The 19,683-nt window shown below is 41.0% G+C and overlaps 1 protein-coding gene across 2 annotated transcripts in view; it reads right to left on the bottom strand.

Annotated features, from left to right (window-relative positions):
- Nucleotides 1-329: 329 nt before the first annotated feature.
- The window catches only part of kiaa1522 (KIAA1522 ortholog), a 63,264-nt gene continuing 43,910 nt past the window's right edge, over nt 330-19,683 (bottom strand). For both annotated transcript variants that reach the window (XM_034160249.1, XM_034160250.1), the window contains exons 2-9: nt 10,656-10,814; nt 10,532-10,575; nt 10,304-10,442; nt 8,342-8,449; nt 8,092-8,258; nt 7,837-8,007; nt 2,881-6,340; nt 330-1,358 (exon numbers count right to left, since the gene is read on the bottom strand). In XM_034160249.1, coding sequence (XP_034016140.1) covers nt 1,318-1,358; nt 2,881-6,340; nt 7,837-8,007; nt 8,092-8,258; nt 8,342-8,449; nt 10,304-10,442; nt 10,532-10,575; nt 10,656-10,814 — 4,289 coding nt within the window. In that variant the 3' untranslated portion in view covers nt 330-1,317. The remainder of the gene's footprint in view (nt 1,359-2,880; nt 6,341-7,836; nt 8,008-8,091; nt 8,259-8,341; nt 8,450-10,303; nt 10,443-10,531; nt 10,576-10,655; nt 10,815-19,683) is intronic.

The following is a 19,683-nucleotide window of genomic DNA, read 5'->3' as shown; positions in this document are numbered from 1 at the left end:
TCCTACAACTGTTGCCATGAAGTTACTTCTCTGACCTGTAGGCCACCACTTCCAAACGTCATAAGATGACAATATTTAAGAATGACATGAATAAAGGAACAAGTGAAAAAAAGGGCAAAATAAAATAATTTGAAACAGATTAAGAACAGGTCAGCACCAAAATTAGATAAGGTCTTTTTTTTCTCCACAAAACGTCTATGTAATCTGCAAAATCACTCTAAATTTTAACATCTACACCCAAACACACAGGAAGTGATCGCATAAACTCCGCCCTCCTGGTGTCTGGTTAAAGCAAATAGTTATAGATAAAAAAAAAATACAACAATCAGGACTTTTTACATACATTTATATTTTATTGATATGAGTATTAACTGTACATAATTCTTTAAATCCTTAAAATGTACAATTTTCATACCATTCTAGGAGGAGGAGTCAGTATAACTCACTGACCAATTGCTGTTTTTGGTGGGAAGGATTTGTGCAAAGACAAGCTGCATTTTTTTATTATTATTTTTTATTTTTTTAGCAAAAGTGGCTTGGGCCAAAATTTTAAAGATAAGGAGACAAAGGTAAATTCACATTTATTTAAACAAACAAACAAACAATGTCACACTAGGTTCATCCAGTGTATCTGTCATCCAGGGCTACTTTCATACTCACAGCCCTTAAAGTGGTTTTTAGATGCAATAGTCTCTTAAATACTCAATATTTGGTCAGAAAACAGAGTGACCGTGCTCATGGTCGAAAATCACATAAATATATGTAATGTTGTTTTTCTAAAAGGGGACGGGGAGCTCAGGAAACCACTCTGCAGTTATTTACGCTAAGTTTCTTCAATGCTTTAGAAAAGTGCCTATTTTCTCAAAATTTCCCTGCTTTCCTCCCAGATACAACATCCCTTATTTTCTTGTTTAGTATTACAAATCAGTCTTTTTGGAGTATCAGTCGCCATTCCTCAGTGTAACCTTTGGGTGGCACTCTGACTCAAACCACATTATTACAGTTGCCATTGTACACATCCTGAAGGGCATAAATACCAAGAAAGTTTAATCTTAGAAAATATACTCCATAATAAAGCTATCATAGGAAAATGGTAATACCTTTTCTTTTTTTCTTTTTTTTTTTTTTTTGCATAAATACGAAGGAAGGCCATTTTAGGCTAAGGCTTCTAGAGATGAATTAATACTCAACAGACCGTTGAGTTGAATCTCTCTCAGTAATGCCGGTTCTTGCTATGCATACTCTGTTTACTTGCTTGTAGCATTTGCTTGTTCGTCTGGCACGCGTCGGTCCTCAGATAGTCACTGCAATTGTGTTTCAAAACAGTGTTTCAATTGTGTCCGCTGTCACTCTGGTAGCTAGAGGGGACAGAAAAGCGGAGGTTAGCTGTCATGGCATCACAAATATAATGAGTATTATATTTCTTTTGGGTTCACGATCATGGTCGTGCTACAATCTGCACTTTGATTTTGCTTGATAAGATTGTTGTTGCAAGTTAGCTGTTGATCTTTTGGAAAACAAGCTCTACTCATGAAAGTAGCTTGCTAACTTCATCACAGTCACGCTAATATTTCATGATACCTTCAAGGTCTTTCAAAAATAAATACAATGATGGCCACAGAACTTTAGATACAATGTTGCCCATCTTCTCTAGCAAATGGTTTTATGTTAAGGTTTTATGCTTTATGCATCAGCTTTGAGGTTAAGTAACCACTTTTGTCAATGACAGCCTAGCTTGATGTTAGCTAGCATCAATTTGCAGTTTTACTGACAAAACCTTTTTGTCAGTATTAAAGAAAACCAAGACATAGGGTTAGTACGTGAGGGCTAATGCCGCAGACTGTCCATCAGTTAGTCCTTCATCTTGGTTTTTGCTGTTTTTTTTTTGTTTTGTTTTTTGTCGTTCCATTGATATAAAGAAAGTACTGCCTCAACATTTAACATTCTTCTACGTTGTGATGATATGTATGTAAATTTCTTCTCTTCTGAAATGTTGACTGCAAACTTTATTGTAATGGCTAACAAAGAATTACTGTATCTTCAAATTTTTATACCAACTTAAGATGAAGGCATAGGCCTTTCAGGATGGAACCGTAATTCAGAGGTGTAGAAGCTCAAATTGAAATTAAGTGGAATGATAAAGGGTGCTGATTTCATTTTTCTGATATATAAATGCTAAATGTTATATTTATTATTGTAAGATCATTTGAAGGTTATTCTCCATGAGTCTTAGCTCCTCTTGAGGCAGCACAACATAAACCAGAAACATACACAGCAATGCAACACTTGGATGTTCAAGGGTGTAGAACTGATTGCCTTTAGTAAATCTGCAAGTTTGGTAAATCAGAATTTTGAAACTGCATGAGTTACACCGCAATCCTTCAAAGATTTCAATGTAAAGTGTAAAATACTAGATTAAAATGATTTAAACAAATAATTAATTCTACACAGAAAGACAGTCATTGTAACCCCTCAGCCTACAATAAGATGAAGAGGTATTGTCACCCCAACGGCTTGGCAACTGGGCGTTGGGCAGCATCAACAATTGGCTTTTTTTAGCACAACTGCTCTGGAATGGAGACGCCTAGGGTTGCCAAACTTACAGGAATCAGGTCAAGACCTTGATCAAGTTAAAAAATGGATGGGAAAAAAGGACTTGCCAACACCACAGGAATTTTACCACCCAGGGATTTCACTGCTGTGGAGGCTAAGGGGTAGCAGTGGCAGTCCCCAGTATTTTTATAAATTGTAATGTCCCAATTATTAGCTTTTGGGCTCAGAGATCCCGATTTATATCATGTCATGTGTTTTGTATGATAGTTAGAACTGATACAGTTTGCTTGGGACTTTCTACATTACAAGTAATATTAGTTCTCTTACTTGTCTCCTTGAGTTGTGTTACATGCTGATCTCCATTTCCTTCAGTACTGTTGTCTGTTTTTGATGAACAAGTAGCCACATTACTTATACCACTGACGTGGGTTGGTTTCTTGGCTACTGGTGGAGGAACCTTGTCAGAGTTCACCCCACCATTGGCGTAAACTTTAGTCTTTGATTGACCAGCCACCTGCATGAGCTCAGCCACCAAGCTTTGCTTCAGACTTGCTTGAGCGTCAGGTGACGGGTCAGCGACAGTCTCTATCACAACTTTTTTTATGCTCTTGGAGAAAATAAAGCTGGCAGTTGAGGCTGGGGACTTTGGTAAGTCATATCCTTCAGATGATTTCAAGAATGGAGTTCCTGGTTCACTCATGCAGCTGGATGATCTCAGTCCCAGTCGTGGTGGAACACAGTCTCTTGAAGACATAGCTGCTGTTTTCATGCGTATGGCTTCCTGTAATCGCATGGAAGGCATGTTTAACATCACAGAAGATGTTTTCCCTGCTTGGGGTGAAGATTTTAGAGACAGAGACTTGCGAATGGGCTTTTGGGGAATGTTTTGAGATGCTGGGCTTGATACTGGGCAAGTCTCTTGAATTGGAGCTTCCTTATTTGTGGACTCCTCCGTGGAGGGGGTGTTCACTTGATCTTCAGTCATGTTGACTGTTCTGAGGCGAACCATTTGAAGCAGTGAGGGGGTTACAAGAGGTATGTTGGCATCCTCTTTAGAAACTGGTATACTTTTGTGACGAAAATGGAGTTCCTTGCTGCTGGAGTCACGAGTTGCTACACTTGGGTGCCTTCTGAAGTTAACCCCAGGGGTTGCGTTCTGTAATAGTTGAGTAGGTGGTACTGGGTCACAAATGGGAGATGGAAACTGTTCAATACCAGGTTGCTGAGAGGACTCTTCAGTTTTTATACTGTATGGTTTCAAGAAACAACTGGGGGTATCTAAGGCAGAAGGTGAAGACGGCTCCTCTGCCCTTACAGCAGGTGGAGATGGTGAAGAAGTAGTCTCTGCTGGTGGATTTGGGACAGCATCTAAAAAAGACAAAGCATTTTGCAGTTCTGTTTGAGAAACGTCATCAGCACAGTTAGGTTGTGAAACTTTCATGACACCATCAGGTTTGATGTCATTTACTGCTGTTTGTGAACTACAAGAGTCTGTATTTTGTTCATTAACAACTTCATTGGCTTCACTGGAATCCTGAATTATCTCTTGAACATCTACAGCCACAGTGGGCTTGTTTGTGACATCGAAACCTGCGATATAACTGTCCACTATGTCTAGAAGACTCTCTGATATAAATGGAGGAGGAGGGGGAAAGTCAATTTCATCCCCTCCATCAAAAACAGAGTCCCCTTCCAAAGGAGGTGGAGGAGGTGGCCAGCAGGATTCTGTGCCATGGATGTCCTCTTGTACCCTCTGAATTTCAGATGGTATTGTTGATACTGATGAGGGAGGTGACTTTCTTGAAGGAGGAGGTGTTGGGTGGTAGGCAGGCGGAGGGGTAGGTGGTGGCGATACCTTTGGAACTTTTGGGATCTCCACCGAAAGTGTCTGCATGGATGTAACTTCATGTCCGTCCATCTGTATTTCACCTTTTCCCAAAACATCATTACAGTTCTGTGAAGAGGTTATGTGGTTCTCATCAGCTAAATGAAGTTCTATTAAGATACTACCACACACTTCCTTTTGCTGTCTCTCTACACTCTTCTCTGTCAACCCTACTTCCTCCTTGTGCAATACCACTGTGGGCTTCTTCATAACAGGAGGGGGACATTTCTTTGGACTTGTTTCTTGGCTCTTCATGTCCTTGTCTTGTCTTTGAATGCCGACACTTTCTCTCACCTCCTGGATGGACATCTTCTGATCAGCTGAGCCTTTTTTACCCTGTAGTTCTATGTGTACACTTTCAGTAAGTAAGGAACCTGTTTTATCCGTCAACTGTCCGAGAGGTTTCTCTGCAGTCGTCTTTTTTTTAGGTAAAATGTGAAAGTCCCCGGTTTCAGTCTGGGTTTCTGCCTGTTTAACTGTATTGTCTTCTGTCTGTCCTGGTTTGTGGCTTGGTGTACTCAGATTAGGGTAAGACCCACACAGCAGGTCAAAGGTGTGTTTGTTGTGGATCCATGTCTCTGGAGGAGGAGCACATGGCGCTCTGACTTTCGGAGGGGGTGGAATCTTCAAGAGTTCTCTCATTTCTAGTGGCATATTTGAAGAATTGTGATTTGTGATCAATGTTTTCACAGCAACATCAGGCGGAGATTCTTTTGGGCTAGACGTTGAAACATCTTGACTGACTGGTTCTGATGTACTACATGATAGAGAGGTAAGAGAACTTGAAGGAGAAGCTGCTGAAGAGGCTCGTGAGACAGACCTCTCCGGTTTAACAGGCTTCCTCTTTTGTTTGTCTGGGGAAGTCGGTGAGATCCCTTTTGGGGAAAGTGTTGGAGTACCACTTTGACTCGAGTAGCCACTGGATGGAGACATGGTTCTTTCAAATTTAGCCCCTTCCAAAAGTGTTTTCTGTGCGGAAGAGCTACTGGATTCTGTTTGTGGCTCTGCTGATCCTCCAGCTTCACCAGAGGAGTACTTTATGGGAATAAATGTGCTTGAGGCTGAAGATCTGGAATCATCTGAAGAGCTGGACGCTGCACACCTAGTTGCATTAGTGTGGATCTTACCAGTACCTGAGGTGACTGAGGTAATCTCATCACTTGATAAAATACTTTCTGTTGCAGCTTCCACATAACCATACGCAGAGAGTTTGGGATCTTTGCTGTCCACCAGAACTCTGATATTGCTCCTGGTCTTATTACTATGCAGAGAGTTGGTTCTTTGTGGAGGTGGTGGGGGTAGCTTTGGCTTGACAACAGACAGACTACGACTGCAGGTCTGTTTGTTCTGTTTTTCCTCCCCTGCAGCCGCTGGCCCGGACACAGCAGAGTCAGAGTTGGAGTATGTAACAAGATTTTCACTTTTACAGCTGGAGTTACTAATCATGGTAACTGAGTCATGGACACTGAGAAGATTTTGGTTTAAACTAGGCTGTTCCTGCTGACTTTCTTGCCTGCTGAGAGTCGTGCTCTGAGTGTTATCACTGGCTCTGGTCTCCTTCGACAAGATGGGTGAGGAGTGTTGAGTACTGTCCCTTGAAGGCTGTAACTGGTTCCAGTCTAATCTGGAATCTGATGCAGGGATGGTTGTAGATTTAAAGGAATTGTCAATGTGGAAACCATCTCCATCTGCTCTTCTTGACAACACAGGACTACCCGAGTCTCCGGATCCCAGGCTGCTTTTGCTGACAGTCCGAACACTCCCGGCTTGGTTAGTATTGCTGCCACACGGTCGACTAATGCTGCGGTCGATCTCAATGACATCAATAGAGGCTGGCAAGACAGCATTTGGGATTATTGTAGACAAGTAGGTGGCCTGAGGAGAGATGGACATCACTGGGCCCTAGAAGCAGAAAGCAGAATTTTACAGGTATTTGTGTGAACAGTTAAAAAAAGTGTCAATATATTCCTGCTCAAGTTATAAATACATGTCAAAACCCATTCCTTTAATGGCAGGAGAGGCAGGTTTTCATTCCTGTGATCAAATCAGTAGGTGATTTTATGGATGATCTCATCCCCTTCATGAAAAGTGCTTTTAATCAGTGATACCAGCTGACTTGATCTTTCTCTGACCATTTTTAAAATCAATATGAAACCACTTGTACTTTGTCCAGGCTGCCAGTTCAAACTGGATGTATTGCATATCTGATGCAAATGTGAGCTCAGTGATTGACTGTATATAGAAAGTGACCAGATCCGATCTGTGCATCTGAGTGGCAATCCTCCTTTTCCATCTTAGTAATGAAGAAAAAACCTGGAGCATTACCTTGGACGTCATTTCACTGTTTGGTTTGGGCTCTTGTGTTTGTGTGTGTTTTTGAATCTGACTGCATGTGCACACGTCATCTCAAACGACCAGTGACCACCGAACAGTGACCCATTTTATTGGAATGGGGTGAAAATGGACCAGAATGGGGAGCGAGAGCACAGCCCCCCCGTGCTGAACTTTACATGGTGTCAAAAGTCTCCGATGTAACAAAACACACCTGGAATCAGATCTGAGCATTCAGACCAAAACCGGCTTGCAAAAATGTGATTTGAATTGCATTTCAAAAATGCAATTGTTGGGGTTTGGTCTGTGGCTAGGGTTTTTTTTAGTTGTCCATGTCTTATGTCTCTGATTTGATGTCCTGTTCCCTCATCACTTATGTCTTTCTGTGAGTCCTTGTGTCATGTCTGTCTCACCTCTGGTTTGCACACCAGTGCATGTGGAACTGCGCTCAATCAGTGCAGCTGGTTATTTAAGGTCACAGTTTGGGGTTGGTCTTTGGAGGTCTATTGTCATGGATGTTGAGCAGTCTTGGTCTTCTGTGTCTTCCAGTGCTCCTGTCTCAGTGAGTAGTAAGTTTTGGATTTTTTGCACTCCCTTTTTGTACTGACTGAGTTCTGGATTTTTGCATTCCCCTTTGTTGTTGGTTGTCTTAGAGTTTTTCCTCACTTCTTCATGTCCCAGATTTCCCTTGCCCTTTCTGGGTTGAGTTTGTATTTTTGTTGAACTCCAGTCCTCCCCTTTTTGTATTTTTTGAGGTAACCTTCACTTCAATGAATATTGACTGTTTTTGTTCAGACCTCCTCACCTCTGGATGGAGTGCTTTGTTAATAAAACACTATTTTTGGATTTACCTTTTGTGTCCTTGCTGTCCTGCATATTGAGGTTTGATTTTTGATTAGTTCCTTAACAGCAAGTCTGTGTTCAGACTTGCAACATGGAATCAGATTCAAATCAGACACGTGCATCATTTGGATTTTTCCTGGCAGTCTGAACAAAATCTTAGTGAGAACAAAACTCCAGAAGAACCAACGTGTGAAGTGTAAGGCAACCTCACAAACTGTTCTGACCTGGAGCTCCTGGAGGAAACTTAACATTGCTGAAGGTGCAGAAGAGGGCACAGTGTCGGCGCCAGGTACAGCAACAGACTTTGGTCTGAGGACAAAGGTAGGGCAAAGGTTTCCAGAGCGCTGATGGTTGAAGTGTTTCTCCTGGTGTGCTGTCTGAACATCTCTGGATGCCTGTTTAAGGATAAGTCACCTCCACGGTTAAAGAAGCAGATTAAAACAATTCAGGTTGAATGAATCCTTTCTTAAGAACTTCACCTCCAGCTCTGACAGGTGCACCCTCATCCCCTCCTTATTCGCTTCAGGACTTCCTCCATCGAGCGTAGGAATGATAGCAGAACCTGACTGCCTGTCATTGACCTGGTCGTCATGGTTACGGACCTGGGATGACACAGTCTGCTGGAAGGTGGAGCTTTTGTGCAGTGCTGGAATCAAACCAGAGAACATGTTCACCACTAATCATGCCTGCTGCTCCACCCCGGTGGGACGAGGTCTGCTGTGAACATACCGAGCTCCTTCTGCACCTGGTTGGGGATACCCATGATGGTAGTCCTCCTGCATCTCTTCCTGCCCTTATCGAAGCTTTTCACAGGATTCAGGGGCTTGAATGTCGAACCTAACAGACGGAATTTGAGGACGATGAATTTTTTTCTTTCTTCCAAGAATAGAAGCAACACCAAAATATAACAAGAACATTGCAGACTGAAGCTCACGCTCATGCCAAAGTGGCATTTCATGAGAGTTCAAAAATATGCATCAGGCTGTCAACCACACACACACACACACACACACACACACACACACACACACACACACACACACACACACACACACACACACACACACACACACACACACACACACACACACACACAGAAAGTTTTGGCTTTCAGACATGATACACAGTGACAGGGTTGTTTTCAGATACTTTGACAAAGAGAAATAAACTAGTATGTGTGTGTGTGTTTTTTTCCACGTGTGAGTGTCAGATTCCTTTACGTTTGATTTGACACCGTCGCCGCAGAGGTGCCGCGCTGCTGTGAATGAGACCAGCATGTTAAATATGTGCACGTCTGTGGCTTGCAGTAACGTCAAGAAAAAGCTCAGACTGCATTCAGAGGCAAACAACTCGCAAATATTACCAATTTAAAGGACACATGCAGTGAAACGCATCAGGAGGCTGCACGTTGTGCACAGTGAGATCGAAGGTTATATCATGAATATTGGATACATGCAGGCTGTGTCTCAGTGCAGGGGCTGCATCCTTCAAAGGCTGCATTCGTCGACCACACTGTCCTTAATATTTTTGTAAAATTTACGGACCATTTTGTCTTAAAAAAAAAAAAAAAAACTTGCACAATTTGGTACCTTAACATTTCCCATAATCCCCCTGGCGGCCCCCTGGGCTTCCCAGAATGCACTGCAGTGCCAGCAGAGTTCTGACATCTCACAGCGCATGTAAACAATGACTAACGGGGATATGGATGGAGTTGATCTAGCGAATTCATGGGCGATTATGATAAGTTCTCCCAAGTTGAGAGGGTTCTCTCGAGGTGGTGTAGCACCTGTGATGAACTTCTGCCGTGCTTCATGGTTGTCTTATTGTCCATACTTCACGACGTTTGTTTACATTGTGCCCTGAACTGGAACCGAGATTCACAACTGTGAAACACAAAATGACTCTTGAGATTGTTAGGGCCATGAAGGATATGCCCTTTGTAGCCTTCATTTTTGGGGGAAAGAAGGCTGCATTCGTTGACCGCATCAGTCATAGCTGCACGGATAGGCCATATACACTATCAGTGTGTATTGTTTATGTTCATTGTGTATCAGTGATTTCATGATAAAGTCACAAAGTTCGTGCAACTATGACGGATGCGGTCCACAAATGCAGCCTTCTTTCCTCCAAAAATGAAGGCTACAACAGGTGTATCCTTCACGGCCCACACAATCCCAAGAGTCATTGCACAAGATAAAAAAGCTTCATAAATAATAAAAAAAATAATAATAATGACACTTTCAGGCTTCAAATGTAAGTAAAGTATAAATAACCATTAAAAAATGACGACTAAGCTATGGGTTACACCCGCTACACTAGCTTGTAGCGTACTACTGTCAAGGTTGCTTGGTAACAAGGGGTAGGGCTGGGATTTAGTCAGTGATGCAATCACAAAATTGGTTCAGTTGGTTCGGCCTACATAGTCTCAGAAGACCAGATCTTTGTAGAACGCAGCCTTAGAAGGATGCAGCCCCTGAATTGAGACACACCCACAGTGAACTTGACGGGACCACACCTTACTTGAGTAAAGTATTTATTTATTTATACTCTGTATGACCCCGTATTTTCACTTCTTTGTGATACACAACGTAGACGATGCACAATGACAGCAGAGACATCATGGTCAGTGTGTTATTGGGTTATGTTTTGCTTGACCTCACATGGCAGGTTAAAAAGATTGTTGGTATTTACTTTGGTGGGAGAGCGCAGGCCGAGTGGAAACGGCACAGGTTATCGTGGCATCAGCATTTCCACCAGTGGATTTCAATCCTGGAGCGTCACCTCCATCCCTCGAACCAACATCCTGCTCCGGACGCACCGTATCTGTGGACTACAGCGGATATCGAGATGCATTTAGTATCACTGGCGTTGTGAGCATGCAGGAAGCAGATGATGCACTGAAAGATTTGCTTCACTTACAGCAATATTTCCATCATCTGGAGCGTTCACTCCGTTCTTGTGTTCTGTGTAAACACAACGATAAAAACTAAACGCAAACCCACAAAGGTCAGTGGAGGTATTTTCCTAAGTGACTGTGTCTCACCTTCCCGTTGCTGTATCTTCAGTCCTTCCTGAGCCTCAGTGTGCAGATCCTCCAGGTACTGTGGCCTGTTGCCCTCAATGAAGACGTTCTCCTGGTAGTGCTGCACGGTTGTGAAGTGGACCGACAGCTTCTTCTGGTCTTCGTCACCCTTGGGACCAACTTTTGGTATTCAGGAGTGAGATCCCAATGGGGGGGTGAAGAAGAGAAATAGGTGTGGTTCTTTGGTTATCAATCAGATTTCGAGAACTGCCTATTCTAGACAGATTTACCTCACAGCAGCAGACTGTTTCCATTTCTTCACAACTGATGTCAATAAACTCCAAGACAAGATATATTTTTACAACATCATTAACTCGGGGCAACAACTCAAACGCTGTGCAAAATTTAACACAGATAATGTTATAAAAAAAAGACCTTAAAGGTTAGATTTAACTCTGAGGTTTTCAGTTTTTGCTGAGTTGGCAGAATTGAACAAGAGCAATCAGAGATTTCTGACTTCCGCAAATCCGGATCCGGCTCAGATCCAAAATTCAATGGAGTCTTCTATACCCAAATATCTATCTGTGGTGCAAATTTGGTGAGAATCTGTGAAGTAGTTTTGAAGTAATCCTTCGAAGCCTATATAAAGAGAAATGTTGATCCAGAATCCAGATCTGGATCTGGAACACCTTAAAAATTTAATGGAGTCTTCCATGCCCCAATATCTATCTGTGGTGCGAATTTGATGAGAATCCGTGAAGTAGTTTTGATGTAATCCTTCAAAGCGTATATAAAGTGAAATCTTGATCCAGAATCTGGATTCAGATCCAGATCATTTCCAAAATTTAATGGAGTCTTCCATGGCCTAAGATCTATCTGTGGTGAAAATCTGATGAGAATTTGTGAAGTAGTTTTGACGTAATCCTTCAAACAGTATATTAAATGAAATCTTGATCCAGAATCCGGATTCAGATCCAGATCATCTCCAAAATTTAATGGAGTCTTCCATGGCCTAAGATCTGTCTGTGGTGAAAATTTGGTGAGAATCTGAAGTAGTTTTGACGTAATCCTTCAAAGCCTTTATAAAGTGATTCTTGAACCAGAATCTGGATCAGAATCCAGATCACCTCCAAAATTTAATGGAGTCTTCCATGGCCTACTATGTATCTGTGTTGAAAATTTAGTCAAAATCCGTGCAGTAGTTTTGACGTAATCTTGCTAACAGTAATCCTTCAAAGCCTATATAAAGTGAAACTTAATCCAGAATCCGGATCCAGATCCGGATCACCTCCAAAGTTTAATGGGTTCTTCCATGGCCAAATGTCTGTGTGGTGAAAATTTCATCAAAATCTGTGCAGTAGTTTTGACGTAATCCTGCTAAAAGGCAGACATACAGACAAATAAATAAATAAATGCTGATGATTTTATTATGTCCTTGGCGGACGTAATAAAATTCCTCCAAACGTCAGTCAGTTATCATCTGCACAGTCATGCTGATGGAACAAGAAGCAACTCCAAGGTCATCAGATTTACCATCTCCCCAAAGTTGGCGTAGCACAATAAAGATACATGCACACAGGATCAACACACACCAATTTGCCAAAATTTGCACAGATTCCCGGGCACTTCTATCAGGCGTGAGTGTGTTAATTTCCTGTTTTGTTGATGCACAACACTGCTTCATTCTCTACAGCCGAGCAGGTCATTGGGCAGATGTCCAGACATTGCCGGCTAATCTCTTGAAGTATCGCCGTTTGCGAGTCCCTGGGGGGTTACATAATCTGGATATTCTGTAAATTAAGATGTCCCTGGACCTCCTGCTGTTGGACCTTCTGCATGGGAATTGTAATGATCTCTCTCTCTCTCTTCAAACTGGCTGTAGTCCCTGAGAAGATAACCCAGAACAAACACCTATCCACTCATATGGTTGATGTTCACTGCTATGCTGACGACTTGCAGGTATTCTGTTTATATAGGTAATGTAGTCAGATTCACTGTGTTTATAGACTACTTTTTATTGGACTTTTGTGGAGAATTGCAAAACTACACATTTTTGAAGAGTACAAACAATACCCCCCCCCCCCCCCCCCAAAAAAGAAACAAAAAACAAACAAACAAAATGGCAGAGTCAATTTTCGTGGAAGCCACCACAGCAGCCATATAGAATTTTTAATAAATGGCGGATTAAAATGGGATTTCCCCCCCAATATCTCTCAAGGCCAAAAATTACAAAAATGCACATGTTGGCAAAGTCGCAATTATGGCCGCCCATGAATGTTATTTTTGTGATTAACACCATACTATCAGTGTGCAAACACTCTGCAGGCTTTCATTGTGTCCTGAGGGTTTAATTAGACATCAGTGCTCCTATTTTGTGGTGGTGGATGTTAGAAGGTCCAGTTCTGTCCAAACTTACAACATGTTTCTTTTCTATTGTTTACAATAAGGATACAGTTTCAATTATTTTAGCCATTTGTGTGTCTGTGTGTTTTAATTCTAATGTCTTGTTCCTGATGTTTTTTATGTAACTCTTGTGTTTTGATCCTTTATTATGTAGCGCAATTTGAAATTTTGCTGCCTGAAAGGAATCAAGAAATAAAAATTATTACGATTATCATATATTAAGTGGTGGTTAACAAGACAAGCAGCCCACCCAGAGTTTACCAACAAACCTCCTGCAGAAGGTTTAGGGCTTTGGGGGTGATTAAACAAAGATGTTTATCTCATTAGACAGAACCCCCAAATTTTGCTAAATACTAATACTTGGATGTCATCAATACTGGGACTTGAAATTTGTACTTTACATGAATTATAAAAGCAACCACACAGCAAAAAAACAAAAGCAAAAAAAAAAACAAAACAACAACAACAAAACCTCAGTTCATTTCACACACCCATAAAATTAACAATATTCCCTCATTTGCGCAACAATTCTGAGTTAAAGTAACATTTTCATATTGTTAAAATATTACAACTTTAAAGGTGTTAACTTTCTAAAACGTGCATGATAAATGTATTTTTAACACTACAGAGAATAATTTAACACAGTTCAGATTTAAAATTATTTGCTTGGGCATTGGTTATATTAACACCAGACAAAGTGATCAGATTGGATTTGAACCCACAACCTCCTGGTTATCCTCCAAAGATTTCTATTACACTTGGAGAGAGTTGGATACTCACTGATATATGTTTCAGTTCAGAAACAGCAGTCCAGTACTGTGCACAGTTTAACACCAAGAGTGTTAACACTTTAAGAGTTAAAATCAGCTCTGAAATACAAAAAAAGTAAAAAACAGGCCAACAAAGTGGGTCTGGACTCACCCTTCTTCTTGAAGGCGGACAGCAGAGAGCTGATGCTCTTCCTGAAGTAGACCACCATGTCTACACCAGCACCGTAAAAAAAATTCAGACTTAATTATAACTAATGAGGCCGGTTTGACACCATAAGAATCTGCTTCACCAACAAGATGCGGACAAACTGAACTACAAGGACAGAAAAATGAAAACGTTTTCAACAGGCCTTTTATCAGACTTAGGAAGGACAAGGAGACAATAAGACCTCCTGCCAGTCGAGCAGCTTGTTCCAGCTGCATTATCCCAGATTCCGTTACCCTCCTCCTCCACTCCAATCTCTCTCTCTCTCTCTCTTTTGCTCTGTGGCTCCCTCCATCTCTTGTCATCACCTTTCCCCCTCCCCTCTGCAAAAGAGCTGTCAAACTCTGGCTTTCAGGCACGCACACACACACACACACACACACACACACACACACACACACACACACACACACACACACACACACACACACACACACACACAAACATGCAGACACACAAATTGTGCAAATTGTGTTCTGTAATAAGAGATGGGCAGTATTTGTCGTAGATAATGTTTTCATTGGTGTTTGTTAGCAGCATAACTCAAAATGCAATGCATGAATTTTAATTAAATTTGGTGAGCAGATAGAGAATGTTCCGGGAAATTAGTCCACTTCTGGAAGTGATCTGGATTAAAGCAAACTGCTGGACGTTATGGACGATGCCAGTCACCGTCTGCACACCGTCATCAGCAACCAGAGGAGCCTCTTCAGCCACAGACTGCTCCTTCCCAAGTGCAGGACCAACAGACTGAAAAACTACTTTGTCCCTCAGGCCATCAGACTGGACAACTCCTCACTCAGGGGGAGGAGGAGTAACAGGAAGACAGAGGACGGGAAGGAGAGGAGCAGTAGTAGCCAGTGAACCAGTACTGATCAGTATGTCTGGTATTTATATTGTGTATTTATATTTGCAAACTGTTTTTCTTTTTTTCACTTTTGACACTCTGTGTGCTTCTTACCCTGTGTGCCACTATACAATGGCGCTGGAACATCAGTTTCTCTGAGGGAGTATTCCCAAGGGATCAATAAGGTTCTGTCTAATCTAATTTTTGGGGTCACCACATCAGATCTGAGGTGGATCTGCATGTCGACTTGGCCCAAATTTCACACTGGATGTCAGGTGATCTGTAATATATTCTGGAATTGAGATCCAGAAGGATATTTGGCACACAGCAATGTTTAAGTCAAAGTTGTGAAAGGATGCTAATGAAATTTGGTGAGAAGATGGATAATGTCAGAGAAAATGATGGATTTTATTTCAGATTTCATTCAGAACATGTTGTGGATCCAGGATCCAGAAGAAGTTTTAAGCATTCAGGAATATTTAATTTAATAATAATAATAATAATAATAATCAACTTTGATAACATTTTGTGAGCAGATGAATGATGCCATAGGAAACAATTTATGCCATTTTCGAGTAGATCCTGAACATATTCTAGATCTGGGCTTCAGACGAATGTTAGAATGTTAGATATATAGAAACAGTGAACTCAGAAAGTTATGAATGGAACTTGATTGTATTTTCTGAGCATATAGATCAATTCTGACGAAATGATGATTGAGTGAAAGTGGCTGTTTTGGCGGTGGTGAATATTGGTGGAGGTATGCAACCAAATAAGACTCAAAATGAACATGAAAATATAGACAAAAGTTTACAATTCAAGACAGGGACAAAGGCCAACACTTTTTAAAATGTCAATATTGGGTAGATAGTTTGCTTCTTGGTCAACAGCCTTTTAGGTCAAAGTGACAGAGTACTCTCTTGGATGATGTCACATTTCTGTCTGATGCTTCCAAATCCTCCCTTAGATATGATCCTCAGAGTCTGGTGGACTTATAGAACAGATGTTCAGAAGTATCTGTATGATCCCAATCTTCATATATTTTTTGAATAAATTGCACAGTTGCTCACAATATCATAAATCTTTTTGAGATGGACCTCACAGAAGGAACCTGACTTGTGGAGATCCAAAATTGTGGTCCAATGGCCTTGTCTTAATGTTTTCAGCCTCTCCGCTCTGAAATACCAGAAGGTATTGGTTCTACAGGTGGGCACTAACCAAAAATGTGGCCAATATCCAAATATATATGGACCTGACTGCATTTTAAAGGCATATTTTAATCTTCAGTGTCAAGCATCTCTTCTCTGAGGTGATGTTCAAGTGCAGACGTTGTGTCCTACCAGTGAGACGTTTGATTACAGGCCAGTGCCACTGTATGGGTACTTCACGAGCTGGGACTGGTGCAAAGGTTAAGTGATATTTTAAGAATGTTCATTCCAGTCCAGCTCAATATTGCCATGTTTTTAAAAAAAATAAACAATATTGCTGCAACGTTATGGCTTAGAAGGTTTAACGAACTCTCCAACTCTTCATATTCATGTATTTTAGAATGTCAAGTGACTCTTTCTGTACAAAATGTGATCTATAATTGTGGAAAAAGTGTTACCATTACAGTTTGGTCAAATAAGGCAGAGAAATCACCTTGTGAGTGGAAAAACTGTTGTGCAATATTTGTTTTTGTTTTTTTCAAAATACACGTGTTTCGATTGGCTATTTTGTTTCAATTCATTACTTCCAAATGCACAATTTAGAGGGTAACGGAATCTCTCTCTCTCTCTGTGTCCGTCTCTCGCCCTTAGCCTTACAGACAGAGAGGTCTAATTTGAGTTATAAATAGGTGACATTGCCTGACTTGGCTCCGCTCTAATGTCTAGTGTTTCCTGATGAACTGCAGAACAGATGAAACCCAATGCAGCTATGAAAATAATGCAATAAAAAGCCTGAGTTCATCTCATATGTGCACATAGGTCGACCACTTATCAAAGATTATTCTGCCACAGAACGTTAATCCATTTGCCCAATGAACGAGTGTCTAGTCTCAGTTAATTCACATGTCGGTGGGCTGCAGCCGGGTCATACATCACAACCAGCTGGAGGGAAGCGGTGCCAATCCTGTCACCTTCATCCATGCAGCCAACATGGTCGTACCACACGACACGGTGAAAAGCCTAGCGTCCTAGGTCCGACCACTCGGCCCCAGGTGCTGCCGGCAGCTCAAGGAGCCCAGATAAGCCGAGATCTTCAGGACAGGAGCTTTAACACGGGAACCTTGCCAGAAGATTAACGCTGCCAGTGAATTAAGACATCCTTCTCCTCACTTGGTACTCCATTCTTACAACACCTCCTCCATACTTGCTTATTTCACCATCATTTCTTATTAATGCTATGATATTATTTTTCATCCCCCTTAAAACCGACTTGACTGTTCTTGCTAACAGTGTCCTCTGGATGACATCACTCTGGGAATAATTAATACTCATTAAATCCTAATCATATTCATTTGTGCAACCACCAGGCATGTAGGAGACTAAAGCACTCCTTTGAAAATAAAACCCATGAGCACAGCAACAGTATTACAATACAAAAGAGAAACACTGACTAGCATCAATTTAACAATAATGTGGGTTTCCCTTAAAGCTATAAGGCCTTTCAAATTTCACAAAACTGTGAAAATTCAGTTCTTATTGAAATGCAAGCATTATAATGTAGGCTTATTTTTGTAACATGTTGCAAAATTACAGCTCATTTCAATGAAGAGGACATATTTATCGGGGGGGGAAATTCCATCATGAATATTGTGTTTTCCTTCATTGCCATCATGCAGACTAACTGCAGGAGGAAGCATGTGTGCATATGTGTGATGTTTTGAGATTATCCATGACCCACCTTATGTTAACATCCGTATACGTTAATGTCCGTAAGATTTCTTGTAAGTCACTTCCAAATCTACCAAATGTTGGTCATAGTACCTAATCTCTTGAATTTCTCCCCCTCAGGGGTTGAAATTCTAAATTGTTTCCAGACAGCATGAATTATGATCATATTAGCAATATTGTATTATGAATATCTTATGTAAATGCTGATGAATAAAATTATAGTGGGACCAAAGAAAATTCTTTTCATGACTTAAAGCTTAAAAAAAAAACCCAGTGGCACTATACCTTTAAACATCCAGTCAACATCAGTTTTGACTCCTCTTTCTGCGTGTCTGAAACAGCTTTTTCAGTATGGCAACCACAGAGACCCCAACAGACTCACTGACTCTGCCAGAATGTTGTAGCCAGAATTCTCATTATTAAATATGCACTATTAAACTATTGTCAGCTCAGCTGTACACATTGATGGATTAATATTCCTCTGAACACAACGTTTTGACAAATGCGATTCTAGATATCTCTATGTAACTCCTGTAACAGACAGAATTGGTGTTTCTTTCTTTACGACACACAAACTAAAAGCTGGAATGAATTAACAGTGGCAGAGTTTGCATTTCTGTGAAATCTTAATATTTAATCAAATTCAAATGCATTTTTGTAATCCTACTAGTTTTGCATTTTCTTTCAGCAAAACATCAGATCTAGGCTTGCATCTCAGATGTACCTTCTGGCAAATTGTAGCTGAACTTTCAGGTCTTCTTTTTAAGAAAACCCTCTGTACCACCTCATCGTGAAGCTGTATAACCGGACATACAAAATGCAAAATGTGCACTATGCACAATTTCTCCAATCACAGCCACAGAAGCCTGTAACTTCTTCTGGGTTGTCTTGGTGGCTTTCCTCACTCTTCTCCTTCTTGCACAGTCACTCAGTTTTTGAGAACTGTCCACTCCACACAGATTTACCATAGAGTGCCATACTGTTTATATTTCTTCATAACTGATGTAAATAAAGCCCAAGACATATTCAGTGACTTGGGAATGTTCATGTATCCATCCCCTGACTTGTCTGAAGAATCCTGGCAATAATACTGATTATTTACAGGTATTATACCAAAGGGGGTGGTTACCTATGCAACCCATCATCTTGGCTTTTATATTTTTAATTAATTTATATCAAGTTGTAGAGATTTACTTTGAGTTTGAACTTGAAGATGATACTTTTAGAAATTTTTATACCGAGAAGCCTGGTTTACCTTTTGTATTTGAACTGGCATAAACAAATTAAAATGTGTGAAATACTTAAGAAGCCGAATACTTTTGCAAGACACTGTAATATCTTCCTCCACTAGCTCGTGCTCTGTGACCTCTGATTGTCTGCACAGCCAGCGTGAGACTGCAGAATCAGGTAATCTGATGATGTTTACTGGAGATCCAGAGGCCACGAAGGGAACCAAGGCATAAAACACAATTCCTGTCAGCTCGCGCACAGATCCTACTCACACCCATTCTTGTGTAACTAAGAAAATTCATGCTCAACGTGGAAAACGATTCCATGGTCATCAGCTCATTATAGCGCCCTTACATCACCCTGTCATTTGCAATACAAAGGAGGTAAAAACAGCAGAGAGACAAAGTGACGGCTGTTTCCTGCAGTGTATCAAGTGAAGGTGCAAACCACTGGAGCGTTGGAAGTAACAGTTTTTCCATGTCATGCCCGGGTAGCCACCAAAATGGCCATTGTGTGTGTTTGTGTGATGTCGTGCACACATGACCTGTAAGGGTGCATTAAAAAAAGAAAGAAAGGCAGTCGAAGAGACAATGGCATGGACGTGGTATTACGCCAGGGAAAGATATACACAAGAAACCAGTAAAATGGGTTAAATATGGTACATGTGCACAAACCCAACAGGGAGTGGGCAGCTTCTCAAAGGAGGTCAAAAAATGAA

The sequence above is a fragment of the Thalassophryne amazonica genome, chromosome 20 (assembly GCF_902500255.1).
Source record: "Thalassophryne amazonica chromosome 20, fThaAma1.1, whole genome shotgun sequence".
In the NCBI taxonomy this organism is placed as follows: Eukaryota; Metazoa; Chordata; class Actinopteri; order Batrachoidiformes; family Batrachoididae; genus Thalassophryne; species Thalassophryne amazonica.
This window is presented reverse-complemented; position numbering and strand designations above follow the sequence as displayed.